This window comes from Aulostomus chinensis, chromosome 5 (assembly GCF_037954235.1).
Source record: "Aulostomus chinensis isolate RoL2024-O1b breed Wild chromosome 5, RoL_Achi_v1.0, whole genome shotgun sequence".
Classification (NCBI taxonomy): domain Eukaryota; kingdom Metazoa; phylum Chordata; class Actinopteri; order Syngnathiformes; family Aulostomidae; genus Aulostomus; species Aulostomus chinensis.
Window position 1 is genome coordinate 27,860,300 of NC_141324.1, and position 24,637 is coordinate 27,884,936.

General features: G+C 49.1%; 2 protein-coding genes across 4 annotated transcripts; both read left to right on the forward strand.

The window, feature by feature from the left end:
* The first annotated feature begins 2,587 nt into the window (after positions 1-2,587).
* On the forward strand, positions 2,588-13,164 carry hhla1 (HHLA1 neighbor of OC90). Of its 3 annotated transcripts, none has more exons than XR_015116128.1 (14): positions 2,588-2,681; positions 3,087-3,143; positions 3,394-3,474; positions 4,088-4,171; positions 4,509-4,592; positions 4,810-4,893; positions 4,970-5,026; positions 6,388-6,468; positions 6,725-6,757; positions 6,846-6,914; positions 7,561-7,976; positions 10,555-10,714; positions 11,273-11,355; positions 12,814-12,835. XR_015116128.1 is itself a non-coding variant. In XM_086205066.1 (14 exons), the coding sequence occupies exons 1-14, from the start codon at positions 2,591-2,593 to the stop codon at positions 12,855-12,857; spliced, it is 1,416 nt and encodes a 471-aa protein (XP_086061192.1). In that variant the 5' UTR covers positions 2,588-2,590; the 3' UTR covers positions 12,858-13,164. The 3 variants fall into 3 exon arrangements, 2 of the variants coding, with proteins under 2 accessions (XP_086061192.1, XP_086061193.1); XM_086205066.1 differs by having other exon boundaries at positions 7,561-7,968; positions 12,814-13,164; XM_086205067.1 differs by lacking the exons at positions 10,555-10,714; positions 11,273-11,355; positions 12,814-12,835 and adding an exon at positions 9,896-10,357 and having other exon boundaries at positions 7,561-7,968.
* Positions 13,165-14,910: 1,746 nt separating this feature from the next.
* Positions 14,911-23,386, forward strand: oc90 (otoconin 90). Its single transcript, XM_086205093.1, has 18 exons — positions 14,911-14,914; positions 15,518-15,692; positions 16,584-16,690; positions 16,767-16,892; positions 17,396-17,452; positions 17,896-17,976; positions 18,052-18,087; positions 18,201-18,254; positions 18,845-19,015; positions 19,141-19,296; positions 19,530-19,607; positions 19,689-19,922; positions 20,030-20,239; positions 20,886-20,984; positions 21,051-21,222; positions 22,253-22,359; positions 22,441-22,702; positions 23,089-23,386. The coding sequence occupies exons 1-18, from the start codon at positions 14,911-14,913 to the stop codon at positions 23,384-23,386; spliced, it is 2,427 nt and encodes an 808-aa protein (XP_086061219.1).
* Positions 23,387-24,637: the final 1,251 nt, after the last annotated feature.

Sequence of the window (24,637 nt, forward strand, 5' to 3'; positions counted from 1 at the left end):
ATCTTTCTCCAAATTTAGTTGTTTTTTTCAATTTCCATAAAAGTGTTTCTGTGGGCTCAATGTTATCCAGCAGGTGGCAGCACCCCAACAGGATTGTTTGATTGTGAACGCTAAACCAGCACTGGAAACACTCATCTCTTAATAATATTATGCCCCGACCGTTTTGATAACATCCCACAAAGTTCCTCGCAAGCTAACATCAACTGAGCTAACGGTAAGCGTGTTAGCTAACCTCAACGTTAGCTCCCACGTTAGCAAGTGTCTGACGTGTCCAACTATGTTCTCAGGAGCCTGGTGAGTTTCGATGTGGTTGATCCAGCATCTTTTATTTTGACATCACAAATGTTCTATCCAGCAGTTCTTCTGTTTGCACTTTACCTGAAGTTTTTCAACAACCAAAAGTTCTGATGAATGCCGCCAACTCGCGGCTGCTCATCAAGGTCTTACGTCTCTGTGGCGCGAGGAGATCCGGAACAAAGGGACCAGTCCAAGTCAGGTGTGTCTTCGTCTTTTTAAGCCTCCTTCAGATCATTTGGTCTTTTAGTCGGTGGGCTTTTGATGTAATAATGATGTCATTGAAGGCTTATTGGTGGTTTACTTCCATTAAGTGTTCAGATCAGATGATTTTATGCCTCAGAACTCAAAAGAAATGTTCCGAGAACAAATCCAAGCACATCTGAAGTGTTTCACCTTTTCTTGTGTGGTACTTTTTGCAGCGGCGAGGCTTTTCTGTCTCTTGGGGTTTTTTTGTTCAGAGTCGTCAGCTGCTGCCAACCTCGCCTGTTCCGAGGGGGGGGGGGGGCAAGCGTCCTGCAATCTTAATCTGTGAAACGCTGGATGAGGTTTGATACTGCAGGACGACCAGCACGGAACAGGTAAGACGTCCAGGTGACCTCACAGGTATGTCATTAAAAATGTCAGGTGTCGATTCTAGAGATGCAAATGTGTTCTTATATTAGCTGAGTGGAAACAAGAAAGGAAACTGGGGACTTATGGTTATAATAATTGTGGTAATTATAATCATCTTTATTAATGAAGTACATTTTACACAGAGAAAGCAGCTCAAGGTGCTTTACATGCAGCAGCGTTCCAGTAACAGTCACACAATACAGTCACACCTCTTCGTTTACCCTCAGAGAGAGAGCGCCTGCTTTGTCTTTTATTTAATTTTATTTATTTAACTTCCAAAGCAACAAAAAAAAAAAGCCTCTGTGCTCCTTTGGAAAACTGCAGGAAGTTAAATACCCCAAAACTGATGTGAATGTCCGTTGATGAAAAAGTCACTTTCAGGGATCAGGGACGGTTCCTGGGGACAATCGGCCTCTTCAGTGCTTGTTTTTGGGAGCTCAGACGTTTCTTCTCAGTTCTGTCACCAGACGCCCTCTAGTGGCCACAGCAGTTATGACCTGAGAAGAGAGGAATTCGATGTAGGCAGGAATCCGGGACGACCTCAGGCGCGCTGGAAGTGGTTTCATTCGAGGGGAGCTGGGGGCTGGGTTGGAAGATACGTGACATCATTACATTGCGGCTGATGTTTCCAACGTAGTGTTGTTGGCCTTCAGTGTCGCCGCCAGCTGCCATCGGACGAAAACTTGAATGAAGAGAACGAAAGATTGAAAAGGTTGAATTTTCATGTTCTCCGTAACTTTGAACGCTCAATACTTGAGGCACAAGAACGTTGGTTCACGCTGTCCGTTTCAATCATCAATCACGTAAAACGAGAGACGAGAGTCAAACTCAACGTCAACGCGAACAAAGGCAGGCTGAGGACTCATTCAAGACTAAGGTGATGAAAGCAGCAAAGCACTTCCTGAGTAGCAGGCTAGTCTTTTATCAACGCAATAGTTAAGTAATTTATGATCTATTCATATCTTATACACTGCCCATCATTTTAATCTTATATCAACACAGTAGAATGTAATGTTTTTATATATTTTAATGAGTGCTGTCAGGCGATTAAAAAAAATTAATCTCATTAATTACGGGGTTTGTGATTGATGGATCAAATTGATCGCATTTTTAATCTCATATCTGCTTCAGGTCCCCTAACAAAGAATTCAAATTCTAGGACATTACAACATTCTAGTGCGTGACTCATCAGACGAATACAAGAAGAGGAGAAGATTGGAAATCCACATTTTTATTGGTGATTGAATAAAACCTCAGTCAGCGCGTCTTAAGGCGGAGCCTCAAACAGGCGCATTGACCAGCGACGCACGTGGGAAGCGACGAGCCACTGCCAAGTACGGGTCCTTCAATGGGCCAAGTTTAAAATGTTTGTCTGGGTAAAATTCACATTGAATTGCCACTCAAGTGTGTTATAATTAATCCTGCGTTAATTTTTATAACGCATGAATTTGCGGTGTAATTAATTAATCTAATTAATGTGTTGAAGTGACAGCCCTAATTTTTATATGTATACATTTTTATTTCACGTGTCTGAGTACAATATTATGTTAGTCCACAGCCTCCCACCAGGGGGGGCTGATGCAATGACGAGGGGGAGCTGCAGCACCCGTAGTGCCCCCCTTTCCCACGCCTCTGGATGACCACGATGAAGACATTGTGTGTGTTGTGATTCCAGCGGGACATGGCCGGCTTCCAGGGATCCTCCCAACGTGGACTCATACGTCAGATAAGCTGCTTCTCAGTGGTCCTGCTCCTGGTCCTCCTCGGTCAAGGTAGGCGGCTGTGGAACCTGTCTCCCAGGTTTGGACAAAAACCCACAAACACAAGACTTTTGTCTTCAGTGCCGAAGGCTGTGGAACATCTCTGGAAGTGGAAAAAGAACGTTTGTTACATTCTATTCAGTTGTGTGTTGCTGTTCTCGCGCCTCCATGTTGGCGGCTCGGAGGTGCGACGTGTTCACGTTCCCGTTAACATCCAGTGGGACTTGAGGATTAACTGAAAAGGTCGTGGTGGTCAAAGGTCACGGTTACCGTGACAGGCGTACATCTCATGTACTAGTATTTCCAGTTTGTGTTTTAGTACACAAATAATTAGAGGGAGCAGTTTAATGTGTATTTGTACTCTGGTGTTTCAGATCAAACTAAAAGTCTTATCTGGGTCTTTTTACACGCGTCCAGCTTTGAGACTCGAACCGCAGGAGGACAGTGACGAGAGACGCACGCTGGCATCCTCAGGTACTTCTCCCTTTTTCCTCTAAAAAAACCCCAAAACATTAAATTACCTTCATTCTGCTGCAAAACCCACCACGTGTTCAGCTGCGTCCAATGATAGATGGACGACAGGAACAGGTCAGAGAGGAGGCTGGTACCCGCCTCCGACCCGCTGCCCTTCACCGGGTCCTCCGGGTCTTTGAGCCCTGCTTTGCTGATGCTTCTCATTCCGTCAGAGATCACAATCAGACGCCTGTCCGTCTGTTTTTCACAGAAATCCCAGCAGAGCACATCGACCCGGCCGCCATCGACCTCACGCCGCTGGTCAATACCTTAATAAATTCCAGCCAATCAGGTACGAGGGCCTACCGACGCTGATGGGAGGATCGATGCTGAGCCTCTCATGTGGAGGTCGAAGTGGAAGCAGCTCGTTATCAATGAACCGTTCATCCTAGGATGGCCAACGTTATTTTCGGCTGTTTGCACTGTGAGGAAGTCCAAAGGAAAAAAATCCATTCATGACATCAGGCTCAGAATCATTACCAGAGGAATTCTTATGGTTCGATTTAACGATCAGATTTCACCAACTTTTATTAGATACATAGTAAACCAATGAGAGGCCGGAAGACTCCGTAATCCCCATTAGTTGGTGGTAGGTTGTGTCGGTCTGCTGGTAATAACCGACCATTCCGAGTCACATTTTTGTAAAACTGCATCAGCTTCATAAAAGTCAGCTCAGCTCAACCGTCTCACGTGAGATGAAGAGGTTTTACTTGTTCAGCTCGCTAACGAAGACATTTACGTTCGGTGCAGCAAACAGACGATCGTATTTACTTCTATTGATACGTGAGGAGTTCTGCATCGCTCAGGTTGCTCCTGCTACGGCGTAGAAGGTTTCATTTTTAGGTGCTGTTGTTGAATATTTTCCTGCGTGTGTTGCGCTCATGAGCGGCGTGTCCTCCGCCCAGGCTCCCGGCAGCTCTTCTCGCTCCTCAGCGTGACGTCCTACAGCTCCCTGGCGCTCCACAAGCTCACTCTGCTCGTCTACAACAGTAAATATTCATTCACTCATCCGTTCATTCACCAGTATTCTCTCCATCCACATAAACAAAACCAGGAGAACAAAACATGCAGGGTTGTGTTTTTGCTTCCTGCTGCATGTGGCGGCCTGATGATGCCTCCCTCTAGTGGTGGGTGCGTGTAACCGCCGCTCCCTACAACACTGGACCTGGATGGTTTTCTCCTTTTTCACCTCCAGCGTCTCAGAACCGTCCACAGAGTAGCAGGAGATGCTTGATTTTGGACATTGTTAACGAAGTGTTTGACATGACTTGTGTTCTGAGCAGTAACCAGGAGGAGTAACTAGCAGGTTTCTGAGTGTTCTTGCAGTTTCCAGTGCTGGAAGTGTAGAAAGCAGCAGGTTCAGGAGACGATTCTGTTACTGCGTCACCAACGGCACCAACGATCTAACAGGTACCGCGGTTCTGTGTCGTGGTCATGTTTGTGTGTCTGTGTAGGAGCGTCTGAATGGAGGTGGAAGTGTCCGTCTCAGCCCCTGTGAATATTGATCTGCTATTATTGATTATTAGTTTCCTAAATCTGGATATTTATGAGGCCGCGTTTCCAGCTCTGAAACAAAGCGTGACATCGTTGAGTGTAAAGTTCCACACGTTTCTCCTGGACGTTTCAGACTTCGCGGCGGTGCTCCTGGACGTGATGGGGAACGCCACCAGTCGCCTCCACGAGCTCTTCAAGTCCTCCTCCATTTTATCAGGTGAGGAGAAGAAAGCAAAAGTTTACCAGACGCTCGTTCGACTCATTAATGGATATTTTCTGTGTTTGTACGTCAGTCAGCCAGAGGAACGACTCTGACTGCATCTCCATCTGCGTGATGGCGGGTAAGACGGGTGAGTAGTGACCTCTGACCGGTCCACGCATTTTCATGATGAATTACCTGTCCGTCCTGTTCTCCCGTTACCTCAGGAACACCATTTAGGGGTCAAACAGCATAAAAAAAACACTGGTAGTCAAGACAAAATTTCATGCAAATAGTATGAAAGGCAGCGCCACGGTGGTGCAGTGGTCAGCACTGTTGCCTCCCAGCAAGAAGGTTCAGGGTTCCAGCCCCGGCTGGAGCACAGGGTCTTTCTGTGTGAGACTGCTTGTTCTCCCTGTTCCTTTGTGGGTTCTCTCTGGTACTCCAGCTTCCTCCACAGTCCAAAGACATCAAGAGGGGACCAGGTTAATCCAGACTCTAAATTGACCGTAGGCGTGGCTGGGAGAGCCAATGGTTGTCTGTCTCTATGTGTTGGCCCTGCCATGGACTGGTGACCTGTCCAGGGTGAACCTGCCTCTCACCTGAAGGCTGCTGGGATAGGCTCCACCCACCACCACCCTTAACAGGATTAGAGGGAGAAAATGGATGGATGGATGGATAGAATGAAAGGCTAGCAATGATGGCATTTTATATCTAAAAGGTCAAAGGTCAACTTCAATGCAACGAAAGTGCAAAGAATAAAACTGTCCAGGCAATATTGGATTTTAATTCCCTTGCAGAAACACGCTTCTCTGTGAAAGTCTCTTCTTGTCCATCGCCCCCAGAGCTGGACAAGAAGCTAGAGACTCATTTGTGGGGTTCTTGCTGGTTAGCTTAGCACAATGACTGGTAGTGGTTGGGAAGTGTTAGCATCAGCTAGCTAAGGTCCAGGATGCTGGTGTGTCCAGCAGGAGTCCTCCTCCTCCTCATGATCAGTAGCAGCAGTCGCTCTTCTAGTCCTCAACAAATGTTTGGTTCTGTTGACCCAAGTTCCAGTGGAGCTTTGGAGGTGCTGCGTCAAATCACTGCGCCCAGTCAGGAAAGTAGTTCCGGCTACGTGTCTGATTCTAACACTACAATGTCTCCTCATGTTAAACTGTTATTCATCACCAGTGTGACACACAACCCTGGTTATATTAATGCAGGCTAACATAGAGCTAGGCTAACACATCCCATAATCCATCATTCATTGTGCTAAGCTAACTAGCCTGGGTCTAAGCTGCCTAGACGAAGGTCTCCTTGTCTGTCTCTGGGCCTGATGGACAATAAGACTTAAGTCCCAGTTTCAAAACAGTCCCAGACGGAGATGCTCCTAATTGGAAGATACTTGTAGGTAAAATACAAGATGAGTGTCGCATTAACAGGAATTTGTTGGGTAGATGAAGATGATGGAGGTGTGTGTGTGTGTGTGCGTGCGTGCGTGTGTGTGTGTGTGTGTGTGATTGTGTCCAGGCAGAGCGCCGCCGGAGCTGTGGGAGTTGGGCGCCATCACGCCGCTCTTCAACCAGACCATCATCGAGGGACCGCACACAGGTTGGTTGCCCGGCGGTGCCGCGGCATCCTCCTGACTCCACACTCCCGCCACACCTGGGGGGTTGGTTGGTGTGATGGTTCTACACTTGATGATGTCATATTTCCAACGTCACATGTCAGTCTATTGTATTGTGTGGTCGGTTCGGCTCTCAGAGGTGTTGAATGACGTGATAATAACCATTTATTACGACGGTCCAGAATGTTGGTCGTTGACTCTCATCTTCCATTTCACTGAACTTCTCCTCGTCTTCTCAAGCCAGCAACATCTCATCGGCCAGACTTCCTGTCGGTGAGTGTGCTCGCTCATTGAAACACTCCTTCAAGGACCTGTGATGTCCAATGCCAGTGCTTCTATTTTTATTTATTTTTTGCTCCAGAAAGACACCAACTGCCCACAAACATGTCGGCACCCGGGATGAGCTCCAGGGTCCACTCTACCGCCCACGGTGCGTCTGCTGCCATTTAGTCTCCAAGGCGTGATGTGAAGGCTTTGGCTCACTGTCTGCCGCATTCTCACTCCCAACACGTAGGGGGCAGCACATCTGCAATTTGGGGTGGATCCAGGTCTGCATCCACAGGGTTGCGGTCATCAGTTGTACACAAAGCTACCGCTGATTAACAGCAAAACTACGAGGCGAAGTAGCGGAACTCAACCAGCTGCTCTGACGCCGCTGTGTAGTTCAGCTCATAGCTTGTTTGTTGCATCCGATCTCCTCTGGGTGGCGCTACTTCTCCATCCTCTCCTGCTGGTCTGAAGACAGACTGAACGCTACAAAGACTTTAAAGATGAGATGGACCAGCATTAACGAGTTAGCATGCTAGCTTCAGTGGACCCACAGCATTGGCGTCTGTATGAATTCTTTAGTTTTTTGTTCTAATATACAAAAAAAGTAGTGGCGCAGGCTCAACTGCTCTGGTCTGGTCTGGAATGACTTGACTGGTTCGGTCAGGACTGACAGGACTTGATTCACTGGACTTACTTGACTGGACTGGACTCACCATCGCCTCATGAGGGACAAAGTAGTGTTCCGAGACACGACTCCTGCTAGCTTGTTTGGCTGCTAACAGGAAACTCTGTGTTTGATTCTTCAGTGTCACAGATGATTGTGGATGAAACTCCAACAATCACCGTCTCTCAGCTGCTGGGAAAGCCCAGCACGCCCCAAACGGGTCAAACATCAGCAGGAAACGCGGTGACAACTCAGAGAGAACCTGCAGAAAAACTAACAACAACCTTCCAGACGATCGGAACCTCACAGCCGGTAGAGGCCGCCATGCAGCCAGCCGCGACCTCGAGGACCCAGCTGAGCTCTGTGCCAACCAAACCAGCGATCAGTCCAACCCGGCCGACCACGGCCACACTGATCCGAGGAACCACACACAGCACCTCTCTGCCTCCTCCCAGCAGCCCGTCGCCTGTCAGTCCTCCGGTGGCGGAGAGGACGACGAAGCCTCTTAGAACTACAACACCCAGCAGGGCTGCAGAGACCCAGCGAGCAGGTGAGCAGGTCTGTTCTTATCAACCACCCACGCGTTCCTTTGAACCTTCTCCAGATCCAAACCCCGCCTCCAACACGGTTATGTCACATAATCATCACACGCCTGCAACTGTCGTACCGAATATCACCACCGAGTGTCGCACGTCACACAGCCGCTGAGTGACGCGTAACTACAGCACCGCCCCGTTTGTTGTAATACTGCTCGCTTCCAGAAGATGGAGACAAACGTGCCTTCAGTCAGATCTCAGCATGGGTGGCTGCCGGTGTTTGACCATCTAATGCCGCCATTATCGCCACCTGGGGACACGTGTGTGTGTGTGTGGCCGCATCTCCTGATGCGGTCACGCTCCCTTCCAAACACACGGATTTAATCTTAGCTTGGGGAAAGGTGTGTGTGTGCGTGTGTGCGTGCGTGTGTGCGTGCGTTCGTGCGTGCATACAGCATGGGGAAGGAAGGGAAATCGAGAGACGTGCGGGAGGCTGAGGTGGTAACCATGGTAACGCCGGTGCAGTACCCCTCCTGAGAGAGCTTTGAGGGTTTGAAGCTGAAAAGGTTAAAAGCAAATTTTGGCCAAACAGTCGGCGCTCGTGTGTCTGCGGCTTTGTCTCTGATGCTGATTCATGACGAGACAACAAGCTGGTTAAAGGGCCTGTAAGACTAGCCGGAGGTAAAAGTGGCCCCACAAACATCCCTAATAATTCACTGTTTAACCTGTTTTAGTTTGATTTTGCTTAACTTGATTGTTGCATGTCAGATTTGGCTTTTATCAGCGGTCAAGATCAGCTTTTTACTGCCACTGGAACTGGAATGAGAACAACAACTAAAGGTCTCTTATTTACTGGTAGAACAGGTCTAGAACCGCACTCTCTCTGTTCATTTACACCAACGAGTTCATCAGGAGACAGCATACCTGAGATAGAGCACCTGTTCTATAGATAGAACACCTGTTCTATAGATGGAACACCTGTTCTATCTCAGAAGCTCTGAGACAGAACACCTGAGATAGTAGGGACCTTCTTTGGCAGGCAGACACGGGGAACAGACCCAGGTTCTATGGGGCGGCCATCTGCCTCGACCGGTTGGATGGAGAGAGAGACAGAAGGAGAGAGAATGACAGACAGACAGAGAACACGAACAAGACAGAAGCAAACAGACAGGGACAGAGAGACTGGTACTGGTCCTCGTGCTGAGACCATGCTGATGTTACTGCTAGTACTACTCGTACTAGCACTACGAGTGGCAGTGGGCTCAGTATCTTGCTCAAGGATACTTGGACATGGTCAACAGGGGAAGTGAGGATTTAACCAGCAACCCTTCGGTTGCTAGACGGCCACTCTGCCTCTGAGCCACGCCGGTCCCGTTAGAGAGGGACTAAAGAACTAAATTTACATTTTGTCAACAGTTGGATCAGTTCAGTTCAGAGCCACTAGATGGCAGTAAGACTTCACTGTAGATCAGCAGCTGCTCCCCCTCTGAGTTCTGCCTAGCAACAAGCAGAGCAACCAGAGCCATTTGTCACTGAATCATTAGTGTGCAGTAAAATGAGTACACACACACAACACACACACACACACACACACACACACACACACACACACACAACTCAGGTCTACCACAGTCACACTGAAGATGATTTATCTCTAAATATTCTGCTTTCTTCCTCTTATAAAGCAGAAAACAGCTGCAGGATTCACTTCTGATGTCTGTGACAATGTTTGTCTCTGCTGCAAACGTGCTCACATAAATAATGACAAATATAAATATATACACTAATACTGTAAAAAGATAAGAAATAAAAAAATAAAGTAAAAAGATGACATCACAGTCTATAAACTGTATTTTGTCTGGGTTGAGAGATGTTTATGTATAAATATCAGATATCTCTGATGTCATTTTGTGGGTTTTTTTGCATTTACAATTTTGGCAGAATTCCATCTGTCCCCTTCCTCCCGGAATGACCTCTGGAACACTCTACATGTGCCGCCGTTGCTCGGTGTCACATGATTCCAACATCTGTGACGCTGATGAAGAACAATGGGAAGCTGAGCCCAAGCATAAACGTGAATATGAAAAGCAAGAACACCGAGACCCAGCAGGCGACTCTCCCAGGACTTTCGTTTACCTTCTTGGATTTCAGTGTTGAAGTTTGAGAAGTTGGTTTGATTTGAAGAGATTAAAAGAAGAATGTGTTAGAGTCTAATTGAGATTCATGCTTGAATATGAATGTTTATGGTAATTAGGCGCCGCGTACCTGCGATGCATTAATTATGAGCAGAATACATCAGCGCCGGTGACTCCTGTCAGGTGACGGTGGCGCTGCGGTGACACAAATACAATGAAGATGGTGAAGGTGAAGATTTATTCAAATCACCTCAGTGGGAGTCGGCGTTTAATTATGCCATCTTGGTTTTATTCTATTTACCTGTGTGATCGTCTCTCGTCTCTGTAATTAGCCCACTAACGACTTCGGATTTGTTTGGAAAATTAGACAAAGTAATTAAGCAGTTTGAGATGAGTTTAAGTTCTGGTGACTGACAGGATCCCCCCTCCCCCTCCCCCTCTCCCTCTCTCTCTCTGGGTTGAGAGGCTGTCCTTGGAGGAGATCTCAGCGGATGGACGGCGGCGTGCTGGGCAGCTCTACGACGGTCGGCGCCCTCCAGCTGCAGCCCTGCGTGCTGGAGCTCTGCAAGTTCTTCTCCCAGTGCCTCTGCAGACCTTCCTTTGGCCCTGCGACACGCCTGAGAAGGTTCCTGCGTCTGCTAATGACTGTTGGTGACACTTCACTCCGACAGCGGGCTGCGTCTGTCCCCGGCTCACTCACAGGAGTCTTGAGCTCACAAAGCTGCTTTGCCCTCCTCAAAAAAGGTCCCTCTCTCCAGGCCATCGTCCAAACTCACTGGAACACTTGGCTCATTCACAGCGGAAGTGTTCTTGTTAGTTTTCGTCCCGATCGATGTGTCAGTGGGTTCCTGCTCCTGCAGCTGCGGGGCAACTGAGGGGTCCTGGATGACACCAGGCGAGCAGGAGAGTCGGTGAACTGATGTTTCTGGAGGGTTTAGCTGCTGTTAGCCGTCAGTCTCCGTTAGCTTCAAGCTAAATATGCGTGCCCGGTTCTTCCTGCGTTCTGGAGTCACTAAGAAGTGACGAAGGAGGGGGAAAACACATCTTAGTGAGCTCAAGACTCTGGTTAGTGAGGACCTGGAATATAAAATACTCTTGGAGTGAAGTATCACTTGAGACCAGGAGAGGTAAAGTTGGAGGAGGCTTCAGCTCAGCTGGTGACGGTGGCGGTTCTCTCCTCCAGGTACTGTGACGACAGCCAGCGCTGGTACCAAACGCACACGTCGGAGGTTTGTCGGCGGGTCAGAAGAGTCTCCTTCTCCAGAAGTAAGTGACCCATAGGGGAGGATCATCGACCGGCGGCGGCGGCTGACGTGGCGCTCTCACACGTCACTGAGCTTCCCCCTGATTCGCTGCAACTGTGACACGAATTTTACGGTCGAGGTCTTCAAAACAAAAGAGAAACCAAAGCTGGACGAAAGCTCCGCCATTCAAAACTGCTATAAAATCCATATTTCTATTCGTAAATGTCTAAAAATAAGAACAGGAATAATAAGAACACTTTATTGATCCCTCACTTTAGGCAGTCACAGCAGCGTTGACAAGGGAAGAAGAAAGGATGACCTCAATCAGGAGAAAATGAATATAAGACACAAAAAGCTAAAATAAATATTACCATTTATATTGGACAATTTACAGATACAAATATTAAAAATAATAAAAGAAATGGTTAAAAAAAAATTAGAACAAATGTGTTTGAATACCAAAGGTCACATGAGGTGCTGGACGACATCCAGCTCTTGAATTGGCGTCGGTCTGCATCTACTGACGGTACTTAAGGAATCAATGACAGCGAAGTTCTGGATCGGTTTCAGAGTCGAGGTTCCTCCACCGCCTCAAAGCAGTTGTGAATGAGAGCTAATTGGGTGGCGTGCTTCATCCTTCACCTGCACTGATGGCGAGGTGTCAGCCATGTTTGCCGGGGGTCGGTAGCGGAGCTCATTAGAACATCGCCTCTGCAGGAGCCTCTGAGCCGCCGTGACTCCTGCTGGCTAATGGGTTCAAGAGGTCGCAGGGAGAAGCACCCCTCTCACCGCTTCTGATCATCCGGTGCTGATCCAGCCGCCGGGCCGCTGAGCTACTCGCGTGTGTCAATCAGCAGCTCCAGTCAGCCCGCAGAGTCTATTCTTAGACTGCTGGTGAGATTTGCAGGATGAGAAAATAGCAGCTCGTGGCAGCAGGTGACAGGACGCTGACATCAGAAGCACCAGATCGACAGCTCGGCGGTGCCGGATCCCAGCCGGATCTCTTCAAATTCAAACAAAGCTTCAAATCCCCAATGAGTGTCGTTTCAGCCGTTCGCTAACAGAGCCTCAGGCATCTGTGTTGTTACCATGGTTACCTACAATCCTGCAGATGCAGGTCCTCAGCCGTCATGGCAAATAAACAAGCCATTTTAAGATTTACTGTGGAAAAAAAGTTCAACGTATTTTTGGAGTACATTTTGAAGTTGTTCGGGATGAAGCTTCGCCGAAGTACCGCGATGACAGAAAAGCGTCTTAACCGCTAGGCGGCGGCGGGACGCTGGGATGAGGTGCCTCGGCAACAACAAACAACAAGACATACAAATTTACGTCTTAACAAATCCCATGAAAGCTCCGCGTGGTGCCTTTGGTTGATCTGTGCGGTAGTTTAGAGGCTCGGAGGAGTCCTGGGGTTCTGATTGTGGAACGTGGTTCCCTCGTCTCCATGCCGCCCCTCCCCCCGCCCCTCTCCCCCATCCAGATCTGAAGCAGAGGTGCCTGGCAAAGATGTGCAATAACCTGTAACCAGAGAGGGAGGACAAAGAGGTCTTCATCAGCCAGGATGTGACCCGAGCCAGGAGGATCCTCTGGGGAACGTCGGGGAGCAGGGAGGTGGTTCTCCAGGTGTAGCGTAACTAACCTCCACAAAATGTGATGTAGTATTTAGGGTCAAGGGAACCATAAACACCAGGAGGCGCCCTCCATCTCGGTTTATTTATGAAAGACAAAGCCTTCAAATCTAAAGTGCATGTAGAAGCGAACCGTCAACTGGTGTCAGATCAATAAAAAGCTGCTTGATTTCCCCGCTGCCTCGGCTCTGTTTCTCCAAAGTTCCTTGGAAATGAGAAGAACGCAGGAGTGAATCTTACAGAGAACGTCTGTTCTCATCAGGAACACTGCTGGATTGTCTCGTGCTCCTCAAATTAGAAGTTATTATCATAGAGGGTTGTAAATCCCTGCTCTCAGATTCACAATCTCAAATAATCCCGCTGACAATCGTCTCTGTCAGAGCCGGTTTGCTGAGAAGGTCGTTTTCTCTCCGGACATTAAAATATCGTCGCTTTAAGTTACGTTTGGGTCGAGAACTCGGCCCCCCGGTCCCCTCGTGGGGAGGCGTCTGACGCTGTTGGGGGATGTTGGACGCTTTCATGCACAACACAAGTGGTTTTTGTCCTCATGCGGGGACACCGGAGCGTCCGGGGGACGAATCCTGATCCTCACAGTGAGAATGGCGCTGCTCTCGTCGCCGCCCCACACAAACAATCAGCTGCTTCAGGCACTTCCTGTCCTGAAACTTCAACATGTGTCCCACCTGCCCCGCACAAAGCCCCTCTGTCAGCAGCCCTGTCATTACACACCCCGCCCCGGTGACCCGTCCCTGCCCGTGGGCACACATCTGACCCCTGCAGGATCAGATACGACCCACAGGTCACAGATGTGCCCCCCCATGCAGGACAAAGACCACTCTGTGGCCCCCCCTGTCAGTTGAAGCCTCCAATACCTTCACATGACGAGTCGTTGCTCAGGTGTCACCTGAACCCCCCCCCCGTTCAGCTGGGACAGATAAACCAGCGGGGACTCGTGCTGCTCCTACTGGACTCACGAAGACCCTGACACCACCTCCAGGTCTCTGGAGCTGCGACTCATTCAGGACCATGAGTTCCATGAGCAGAAGCCGCTTCAGTTGATCCTCTGCTGACAAGGTGAGACTTCCTGTTCTGATGGCGCTGACACAACATTCAGTTCTGGTTCCCCATGACAGTGAACCAGAACCGAACGGTGTGACGGTGACAAATCTGTCATTGAGGGAATTAGACTACATTTTGTTTCTAGTCAACTTGTTTGTATTTGTTAGTTAGTTAGTTAGTTAGTTAGTTAGTTAGTTAGTTAGTGGGAGTGATCTCGTGATCAGGAACTACTGGTGGTGGAGGTACAAAGGCTCAACGGGCTGTGGTGGGTCGCTGTTTCTGGTTCCTGCTCCTGGTCTGGAACTCGTCATGGCTCCGTCGCTCGTAGATACAGCAGCTCGTCTGGAGGAGGGGAGGAGAACCAAAGGTCGTTCCTCTGAAGGTTCCTGGTTCCCAGGGAAGGTTCTAGTGGTTGAGACAGACACACAACCGTTGCCTTGACAACTGAGGAGGACGATGACTTCGACCAATAATACGACTGTCCCCAGCTATGATGGTCGTCCCTGGAGAACCGTTCCTGTTCTTAGCTCTGGTGGTTTGTGATTGACCCTGATGGAGCGTCTCTGTTTGTAGATGCAGCCTCGGGTTCTGGTTCTCGCGTGGATCTTCATCCTCCCTGCTGTCACCAGTGGTACGTCACCTCTTGTATTTCAAACATGCTGCAACGTTCTATCAGGTCTGATCTCAGATCTGTAGATCTGCGTGACAGCGTTCTGGGGAGGAGAACTGGATCAGAGTTGCTCCATGAACATTTCAGTGCTTCTATGGTTCCTTTGATAAATCCAGTCAGCATCAGCGTGGCTCCTCCTCTCCTCTCCTCAGGACGTTCCGTCAGCGCTGTGTTCTGCTTGCTGGACCCGGACAACAGCAGCCAGAACGCCAATGACATGATGGGTGAGAACCTTTAATAGCACACGCCGCCTGTCACATTCACTGTGACTTCTACTCTTCTCGATTTAATGAAGACACAAAGTGTTTTTCAGAGGTGGAACGTTCTGTTTGTTCCTGCCGTTTGTCACAGGAAGATTCCTGACATGAATATAGAACACCGTGAACAGTCTTAGAACTCGAATCTGATTCACACACGTGTACTCATGGTTATTAAAGAGAGAAAGAACAATAACAAAAACTCTCCTTTGTGTATTTTACTTCCTACAACTACGTTTTTGGTCATTGATTCACTAAAGTATATTTGTTCGTTAAAAAAATAGTTTGTAATTGTTCTAATGAACCCTCAACAAACCCATGTTGGCTAAGCCCCGCCTACTTTCACATCAAACCATGCCCACTGTGGACTTAACTGTGGTTGTCTTCCTCTCTGGGTCTCTGCCTCTCTTGTTTTCAGGTTTACTGGTTCTCTTCCTCTCTGGTTCTCTGGTTCTCTTCCTCTCTGGTTGTCTTCCTCTCTTGTTCTCAGGTTTACTGGTTCTCTTCCTCTCTGGTTCTCTGGTGCTCTCCATGTTCTCTAACAGCTTCATTCGTCATGTCTCTGCTCAGATTGCCTCGGCCAGCGCTTCACCTGGATTCACTCCCTCTTCGATAGTTTTCCCGCTGTGCTGAACTTTGCGTTGAAGCTTCGTTGTGCGGCGCAGCTTTGTCCTCGCGACTTGGAAGACTACGGCTGCTCCTGCAGACACGCAGCCATGGGGAGACCCCTGGACCCTCTGGACCGGTGAGTACCACTAATGGAGGTCCAGGCCCAACAGGAGACACTGTTTGCTTGGGTTTCCTTGAACTGGTATCTAGGGCGGGTGCTAGGCGCTGTAGCCAATAGCATCAGCCCTGACGATGCGCCCCCCCCCCCCCCACACACACACACACACACACACACACCTCCACTCTAGTTAGTCTTAATCTCCAATCAAAGTGTTGGTGGATCACGGATCATCAAGCTTGACTGAGAAGACAGATGACGATCCGAAGAGATTAGAAACAGACGTTTGGAAAGTTTAGCTGTTGTTAGCCGTTAATCTCTGTTAGCCTCAAGCTAAATATACAAAGAAGTAATACAGGAAGGAAAAACCTCTGATTGAACTCAAGTCTCGTACTAGTGAGTACGAGTGAGTACAAGTGAGTACCTGGACGGTCAAATACAGGTTCTGGGTGAAGTATCAGAGTACCTGGAAACACTGAGATGGAAGAACATCTTGGTGCAGTGGTCAGCACTGTGGCCTCACAGCAAGAACGTTCCGGGTTCGAGTCCCGGCTCGGGTGCGGGATCTTTCTGTGTGGAGTTTCCATGTTCTCCCTGTTCCTGCGTGGGTTCTCTCCGGGTACTCCAGCTTCTTCCCACCGTCCAAAGACATGCAATTTGGGGACCAGGTTAATTGGATTCTCTAAATTGACAGTAGGTATGAATGCGAGTGTGAATGGTTGTTCGTCTCTGTATGTTGGCCCTGCGATGGACTGGCGACCTGTCCAGGGTGAACCCCGCCTCTCGCCCGTAGATGCTGGGATAGGCTCCAGCCCCCCCCCCCGCGACCCCTACTAGTAAGGAATAAGCGGAAGACGACGATGGATGGATGGAAGAACATCTCATTAATCTCTACTTCCTCCCCTGCAGCTGCTGCGACAGCCACCGGCGATGTTACCGGAGCACTGCCCCCTGCAGGCTGGAACCGCCCCCCCTCCCGGACAACTTTACCTGTCCTGCAGCCAACAGCATCTGTGGTGAGGCTCACGGCTGACGGGACGTCCCGCTCGTCGTCGTCCATGTCAACGTGACCGCTGATCTTTTCTGTCTCAGATGGTGTGACGGAGTGCCAGCGGAGGCTCTGCGAGTGTGACCAGGCGACCATCGAGTGCATGACCCGCAGCTCGTACGACGCCACCCTGAGAGGCCTGGCGGGGTCGTCCTGCTCCAGCCCAGCAGGTATCTCCATCAGAACGAGCCCGCAGCAGAATCCAGAGCTGCCCCACACCAACTATAATCTAGAGGATCATCTGAGGCAGCATCATGCCATCGTCCCTGAACGCGAGACAAGAATAAGGATGCATCACATCAGTCAGAACCCCAAATCACAACTTGATTCATTCTAGATCGTTCAGTTCTGGACTCGAGCACCAACAAGTTATTAGAAGGTTCTCGTCAGTACATGAGCCGATACGAACGATGGCGGTCAGGTGTCGGCATCGCACAGATGTTTACGTTACGTTTTTGAATTTGTGGTTTAGGTGACGACCTCGGGGGGTCGCAATAACGCCCGTCTCATCAGTCTGTTTGAGTTGCAGCTGACGCACAAGTCAGTGACATAGAGCCGCCATGATGGCGAGCTAAACAGGCTTGCTGATCATGCGATGGTGTTTCCAGATGTGGACGCTGCCATCACATGACACAAGTCAGATATTCCTTCTCTAAACTTCTTCTATTTGCAGGAATCGTCTCGACAGTAAACGAGTCTCTCAGCTTCAACTCCTCCGACTTGTCAGCAGGTAAAAGTCCCACCCCCACCCGGCCTCGGCCCCGCCCCTTACCAAAGTTCTGATGAGAATCAGCGTCACAGTTTTCCCGTGATCCTGCTGATGCACACAAAGCGCCGCCTCCATGATGGCGGACAACAAACCAAACCAGGAACTTGAATTCAACTTGAACGAATGAACCAGTCACATGACCTCCTCAGTGGGAGGGACCAGGTGGTGAGTTCTCAGTGTCCAAAAGTTCTTCCTGGTCCAACAATCCACTTGGCAGCAGACAGAATTTGACCTCTAGTGAATCACTCGTCTAATCGACGCCGGGCTGCGGCAGCTGGTCAGTGTCCGTCCTGTCATTTCAGTCACGGAGGACAAACACAAGAACGTTCCGTTAATACGCATCTGTTTCTGTTCCACCGTCTCTGCTGAGACAAGACCACATAAATCTGATCCTTGTCCAGCAGGCGTCGACCTGCTGATGTACAGCAGTAACCAGAGTGGTGTGGCGGAGCTGCACGGTGACGTCATCACGCCAACACCTGCTGGTAGGACCTCTGATCACCATCAGTGTTGATGTTTTACGAGTGTTGACGTGTACTGATGTGTTATTGTGGTCGTAGAAGAGACAGAAGCAGCATCTCACCTGACCTCCACGGGTAAATCTACTTCCTGTTCTCTCTAAACTGCTCGCCGAGCGCCGGGCAGCCATCTTCCTTACCTCCTCAGCTCCATGACTTCCTGTCAGTCTAACATGTCGCTTCTCTCACAGATTCAAGCGGGGCGACGCTGAGGGAGACAAACACAACGACCCACAATGCATCAGGTGAGAAGGTCAAGAGGGTTCCAAGAGTGGAACCTTGATTCAGGTTCTGCTGCTTAGGAACAAACAAATTTAATTTGTTTTGAAAGAAAAACAAGTTTGAAGTTTCACTTGAGAAACACTGTTATGAATCTGATTGTTCTGAAATGTTAAAAGTAATAAATCATAAACGGCTTCGGTGGAACCGAATACGTTAGTTACTAAAACGTTGCTGGTGAAGTTGGGACCAGGCTAACGCGACCAAAATATCAGGACATTTGTTTCTTCAGGTTCTGTTTGTGTAATTTCATCATTCAATATTCAATATTGCACTACCATTGAAAATGTTGGTTAAAACAAAAAAACAGAATAAAAAGTAACAAACTTTTTCAAACAAAACCCCTTCCTGGTTAATCTGAGGGACGTTAGCGTCCAATGCTAATCTTCATGGCTCACGCACAACATGGAGGACGGAAACGTTGGCTCAGACAGTCCTGGATGCTTCGCTCAGAACCGGCAGAACCGGCAGAACCGGGTCAGGACTCGAGAACTTACCCGCCGGAGGAAATCAAGTATTTCTTTCTCTATGACGTCACTGGTGTCTCTTCCTGCAGCGTCACAGCTGTTGGGCACAGAATCCTCGACGATGATGATGCTGATGATCACACCTTCCTCCCTGACTGATGGCGACGAGAAGGTAGGGACGACTCCATCGGTGAGCGGCATCACGCCGTCCATGTGGACTCCAGCTACACCGACCAGCTTAGAGGAGAAACCACACGAAGGCAAGCGAACGAGGTTCTAACCATCCAGATGTTAATCAGAAGGGTTGCCACGGCAACAAGATCTGATCACAACTGAAACATTTGAACCTTTGTTGGTAGATGAATGTTGATTTGTTTCCCCGCAGGTTCCATCACGACCATGACGTCAGTAAAAGCCCTGATCCATCCCTCCGATGGAGAAACAACCGCGGCGGCGGCGATGCCTTCAAGGTCATCTGAAGAAGAAGAGGAAGAAGAAGAGGAGGAAGAGGAAGAAGAGACGGGAGCATCAGACGATGACGGCTAGTCTGAACTCATGTTGACTCAGTTCATCTTAAACTTCCTGATTTATATTTCAAAATAAAACTTTGGTCTGATTTAAATTTGTTTGATCTTAAAATGGAGAAAAAGTGAATATATTTTGTCAGATGCTGGTTCTCTTCTCAATGTCAGTGTCTGGCTCCTGAGGGGGTGGAGCCTAGTTCAAACATAATCAGGTGAGATGTTGACACCTGCCTCTTCATCACCTCAACAGTAACGACACCTACATCATCAGAGGTGAGCAGAGAGCGGGGTCACAAGGACGCCACGAGTCTTCTGACACCAACAGCAGGTTGAACTCGACACACAGGAAAAAAAGTGTTTTTCCAATCTAACTGTGGCTCCGCCCCCTCACGCTAACTTACGTTAACAGCTGATTCGCTGGGTGTAGTGATGATCACCACGCTAGCAACGAGGTCTTCAACGAGAGGCTTGCACTCACAAACCAAACCAGTTCGAGGCACCACTAAGCCCCCTGCCACGCCCCTTACGACTCCAGATGATTCACAGGAGGACACCGTCATGGCACCATCTGCTGCACCGCCATCCGCTGCACCGCCACCCGCTACACCGCCCCCTGCTGTGCTGCCCAGCTCCGTCAGTCCAGGTGAGGCAGCTCCAGCACGCCACTCAGAAGGACCTTTGGAAAGCTGCAAAGTCAACATGACAACACAATACAACTGCTTTATGACCTTTGACCTTTTCTTGTTTCAGGCCAGAAGCTTCAATCCTCATCTGCGCCTGTCACTGTGACGACACGAGGAAGGTCGGTCACCTCCATCAAACCGAGATTAGAAGTCATCACGCTTGCCAGAAGCACGACCGTGGAGGCAGAATCTGGCGAGGAGGAGCGGGAACAGAGCGGAACGTTAGACAAACCTCCGTGTGATAGTGAGGAAGTCGACAGCTGGCAGAGCGCAAACGGTAGAGCAGCATCTGGTGTCCTTCCGCCAGACACCAGTGTACGATTACCAAATATAGACCATTGCTGTGCAGGCCGGGGTCGACGGCTCGAAACTGTCCAGCATTCAGAGTTGACACACACAACCACGTATCAAAAATAAGAAGGGAGTTTCCCTCCCTCCTTCCACCACCAAAGAAGAGTAAAACTGGTGGTGCTGGTGTGGTCCTCCAGGTCCAGAAAGGACTGGTCACTATTACAACAGTAAAACTACTTATTGATGACTTTAAGTTACTAGAAAGAACGTTGGCCAGGAACATCAGCAAGGGACCGTTAGCTGGGGAATGTTAGCCAGGAACGTTAGCCAGGGACCGTTTACTCTGTTGTGACATCATTCGTTCCCCATCTGTTCCAGACTAACGTCTCTCAGTTGAGCAACTTGTCCACTCTGGGGGCAGAACTGTCTCCGGGGGAACTGTCTTTGTTACCCCCGGGTGGCAGTTTGATTTGATGCATAGCAGCGTTTTAAAACAGCATCTGAATGTTGATTGTAGTCGAGTAATTGTTGCCAGATTGAGATTAAGTAGATATCATTTAATCTCACTTTATCAGAATATCCTGTTTATGAAGTTGATATCAAAGCTTCTTCTTTCACGTGCTGCACGACAGACTGGGACGGCGCCCAGAAGAGGGCGGTGCCGTTCTTTGCGTGGTCCCTACTGGAGTCGGTCGGGTTGAGCGACATGCAGCAGCGTCCAGAAAGTGAAGGTAAACGGCACTAACACGCATCTCTCTTCACTGGGAGTGGCAGAACTAACGGTACTCCACCTGCAGAATGCCCCGCTTCCTTCAGGGTGTATGGCGCCGACGGGCGGGCCCAGCGAGAGATGCCAGCGCTGGGGGAGATGCTTCTCTGTCTGACGGGACGATGCCCGCATGAGTACGAGATGTACGGCTGCTACTGCGGCCGGGAGGGTGGAGGTCAACCCGTGGATCGGCTGGACAGGTGAGCTCGGATCAGCGAGACAACAGGTGCGTGATTGAGCTCCTTCCTCTTCACGCACCTGTTCCCTCCCACACGCCACATTTCTATCAACTTTTTTTGGAGCCGTTTTCAGCACCTTTTGGAGGCGTAGAATCATGGGACTGATGAGCTGTTTCCCAGATTCGCTCCAGAACCGGGTGGAAATGTTGGAAATCCTACGGAAGCGAAAACATCAGATGCCTGTGAGTCATTAGAGGGCGGGGCCTTTAGCTCCACCCACTAATGAATCACCCACAGGGATGAGGTTTGTAGTCCATCAAGAAGTTAGCATGGCAGGGGTGAGGTGTGTTTGACCGCTGACCAATCGGCATTGACTAGCAGAATGCTAACGTGTTATGGCCAACATTGACCCGACCTGAAAGAAATCGCAAGGACACAAGTACTAACAAACGTCACTTTAATCGATATTGAAGTTGCTGGGACTTTTCAGCAACAATTGGGTGAAAGGGACAAATTTCGCCTTGTCGCTAAAACCGTTCTTTGCTGTCTACACGTTAGCATCAAGGGAGCAAATTCCCACCAGAAAAGGCAGTAAAACATTGCCAAGTGTGGTGCTGGTGTGTGAAGAACCCGACCAACACCAGCAGGTCCTGCGTTCTCACTGGGAAATGTTAAATTCATAAATAGGCCAAATTCTGTGAATCCAACTGGAATGCTCTGTGTTTTCGATCCTCATCAAATTCAGAATATTGTCATGCTCTGGACCACAGTGGAATAATAATTCTGCCACAACCTGCTGCTGGTTCTAATGTACATCCTACTGTTCTCTATGTATTTGGTTTGTCCTTCCTCCACACGTTTTGTGATGTTTGTTCTCCTCATTGTGAGTAAGAACCTGCCGTCAGTTGACTTTTGAGGTCAAAGACTGAGCGAATGTTGTATTTATGAGGTTCCTCCTGGAAGCGGAGCATTGATTTCATGTCACCAGTGATTGTTGGTTGATCAGCAGGATCCTAAAAGCTTTAACCCTTTGTGTTCTGGCCACCGTCAGCTGCTGTTTCTTCCATCATTGCTGCCTGAAGCAGATTAGCTCGCTGGGCTGCAGCTCCGACAGGAAGCTCAACGCTCACATTTCCTGCGAGAACGCAAAACCACGATGTGAGTAACACGGTGAGGCAGCAACTCAAGTTCTGAGAGTCATGTGACCACGCGGCCTTCACATTTCTCCCGTGTCCTCAGGTCATGGCGTGTCCGCGTGCGACAAGCTACAGTGTGTTTGTGACAAAACAACAGCCGAGTGCATGGCGGCGGCCCGCTTCAACCACAGCCTGACATCAAAGCAATGCCGCGGCCCCGGACCTCCCTGCCGCCGGGCAAGCAGACCCCCCAAACCTCAGCTCTCCCCTCAGTCCAGCGAGGAGCAGCTGGGAGGAAGATCTGTTGTGGAGGAGGACGCCTTGATAGACACGAACATACCTGAGACCCAGCGGCGTCCCGACAGGTGAGACGCTACACCAGTGTTGGGGAGGTTCAGAGAACAACTCGGACCTGCAGAGGGTCCAAAATCCTGGACACTGAAAACAATTGGTGGAACACGATGACGCAGCTTCCTTCAAACAGTTAGCGGCACACGTGACCAATTAGCATCCATTAGCTTAGCATCAGAGCATCTTTCCCCTTGTAAAAACTATTGAGGAAAAACTCATAAGATTTCTGCAGATTCACATTTTCAAATGACTCATTTGGACCTTTAAATGTTTATTTTGATGTTCCAGCCTGTGATGCTTCTGACTTCCTGGTTGTCTGTGATTGGTTGGTGCAGCCGATGTTTCCTGGCGACAGACTCACGACTGAAGCGTTAACAAGTTTAAACATGTCTGATTTTAGTGCCGAAAGTTCCGACCTGACGGACGGAGACCACACAGATCCTTCTGCCGGGTCCTTCGCCGCTGGCCTGGCTCGTCCCGACGCCCCTCCTCCTCCTCCTCGCTCCAGTGATGAGAGCAGAGAGGCAACGACACACAACGGGATTCAAACTCACAACCACATGCTGGGGTGGAGAGAGGAAGTCGAGGGGGGGGGAGGAGAGGAAGAGGAGGAGGCTGGAGGAGAGGAAGAGGAGGAGGGGGGAGAAGAGGAGGAGGAGGAAGAGGAGGAAGGGGGAGAAGAGGAAGATGGAAACTAGAGAACGACTGAAAACTGACAGAAGTGATGTTCAGGTTTCTCCAACTGTGAGTTTATTAATAAAATGTAGTTGGAAAATTAAAACATGTCAGATCTTCTTCCTGTAGCCAAGTGATTCATTCAGCTGTAACTGATATTGGATCAGTGATCAGATGAAAGTTACTCTGACAATTCTGATCATTTAAACTCAGTCTGTCATGGAGCCCCAAGCTATGAACCGGCTGAGCTGGTGCCTGGAGGCTCACTGGTTCAGTCCCGGACCGGGTGGGGTTGACCTGGGTTAGAGTGAAACCCGCTCCCACAAATTACTCAGAGCGCGACAAGTTTTGTCACGAGCTTTGAGGACTCAAATCAATCAGGCGTCACAGCTCAACATCTTTGATAGAAATGTTTTATTGTATCTGAAAGCACAATTCACCATAGAACAGAGTCCCGGTGGTTCGCCGCCGAGGCTCGACAGAGAAACAGATTCACGTGGACTTTAAAAACCTCAGCAGCAAATTTTTTTTAGTTTCCGTTTCTAAACCTGCTGGAGCTCGTTGGCCGCCGAATGTTCCAGATTCTAACATCTCACGTTAGCTGGGAGTTTTAAGACATTATCATGGAGCTCCAGACATGTAGCTGCTAACGTGCTACATGAGGCGTAATAAGAAGTCCCTTCGGCACAGGTATTTCCCGACCGTCTGGTCAGTCGAGCCTCGGCGCCCTCTAGTGGTCATCAGTGAGTGAAACGAGCTCCTGCGTCTGACAGCAGACGCGGGAGCTTCGCTTTTCTGAAACTGGCACAGAAATACAAACATCACAAACATGAGAAACATTGGAGGCTTTTTCATTGTTCTGTTTTGACGACTCAACACACAAAAGTGTCACCTGGGGGTGAAGAGTTCAGTCCGGCGTCCTGCTCTGATCCCTCTTCACTTGTCCAGATGCACTTTGTTGACAGTTTCCCACATTGAAACATTTTAAGAAGTGAAACATCAGAACAAACTTGATCATTAAATAATAATAATTGTACCAAGACTCGCGCGTGCTGACTGATTTGTTCTTGTACCCGCTGGTCTTTTAGCATCTCATGCTAACACGTGGAAACACCTTTGCTGCCACCGTTGTAATCAAACTAAATCTATTAAATAGAATATTTATCAGCAGCAGCGGAGACTCCAGGTTAAATATTCGACTGCAGGGATTCAGATTCACTCTGAGCGCCGACATGAAAACTGCTTTCAGCGTGAACACGTTCGGGCTCTGAGAT

What these genes read in the sequence shown, in the direction of transcription:
- oc90 (XM_086205093.1), top strand. An exon ending in TGCAGCCAACAGCATCTGTG is followed by an intron (nt 16,691 to 16,766) that starts GTGAGGCTCACG and finishes TTTCTGTCTCAG; the next exon opens with ATGGTGTGACGGAGTGCCAG. An exon ending in CAGCTGGCAGAGCGCAAACG is followed by an intron (nt 20,240 to 20,885) that starts GTAGAGCAGCAT and finishes GCTGCACGACAG; the next exon opens with ACTGGGACGGCGCCCAGAAG.
- hhla1 (XM_086205066.1), top strand. Translation starts at nt 2,591, where the DNA reads ATGGCCGGCTTCCAGGGATCCTCCCAACGTGGACTCATACGTCAGATA. An exon ending in CGTGATGGCGGGTAAGACGG is followed by an intron (nt 5,027 to 6,387) that starts GTGAGTAGTGAC and finishes GATTGTGTCCAG; the next exon opens with GCAGAGCGCCGCCGGAGCTG. An exon ending in GGTCCACTCTACCGCCCACG is followed by an intron (nt 6,915 to 7,560) that starts GTGCGTCTGCTG and finishes TTGATTCTTCAG; the next exon opens with TGTCACAGATGATTGTGGAT.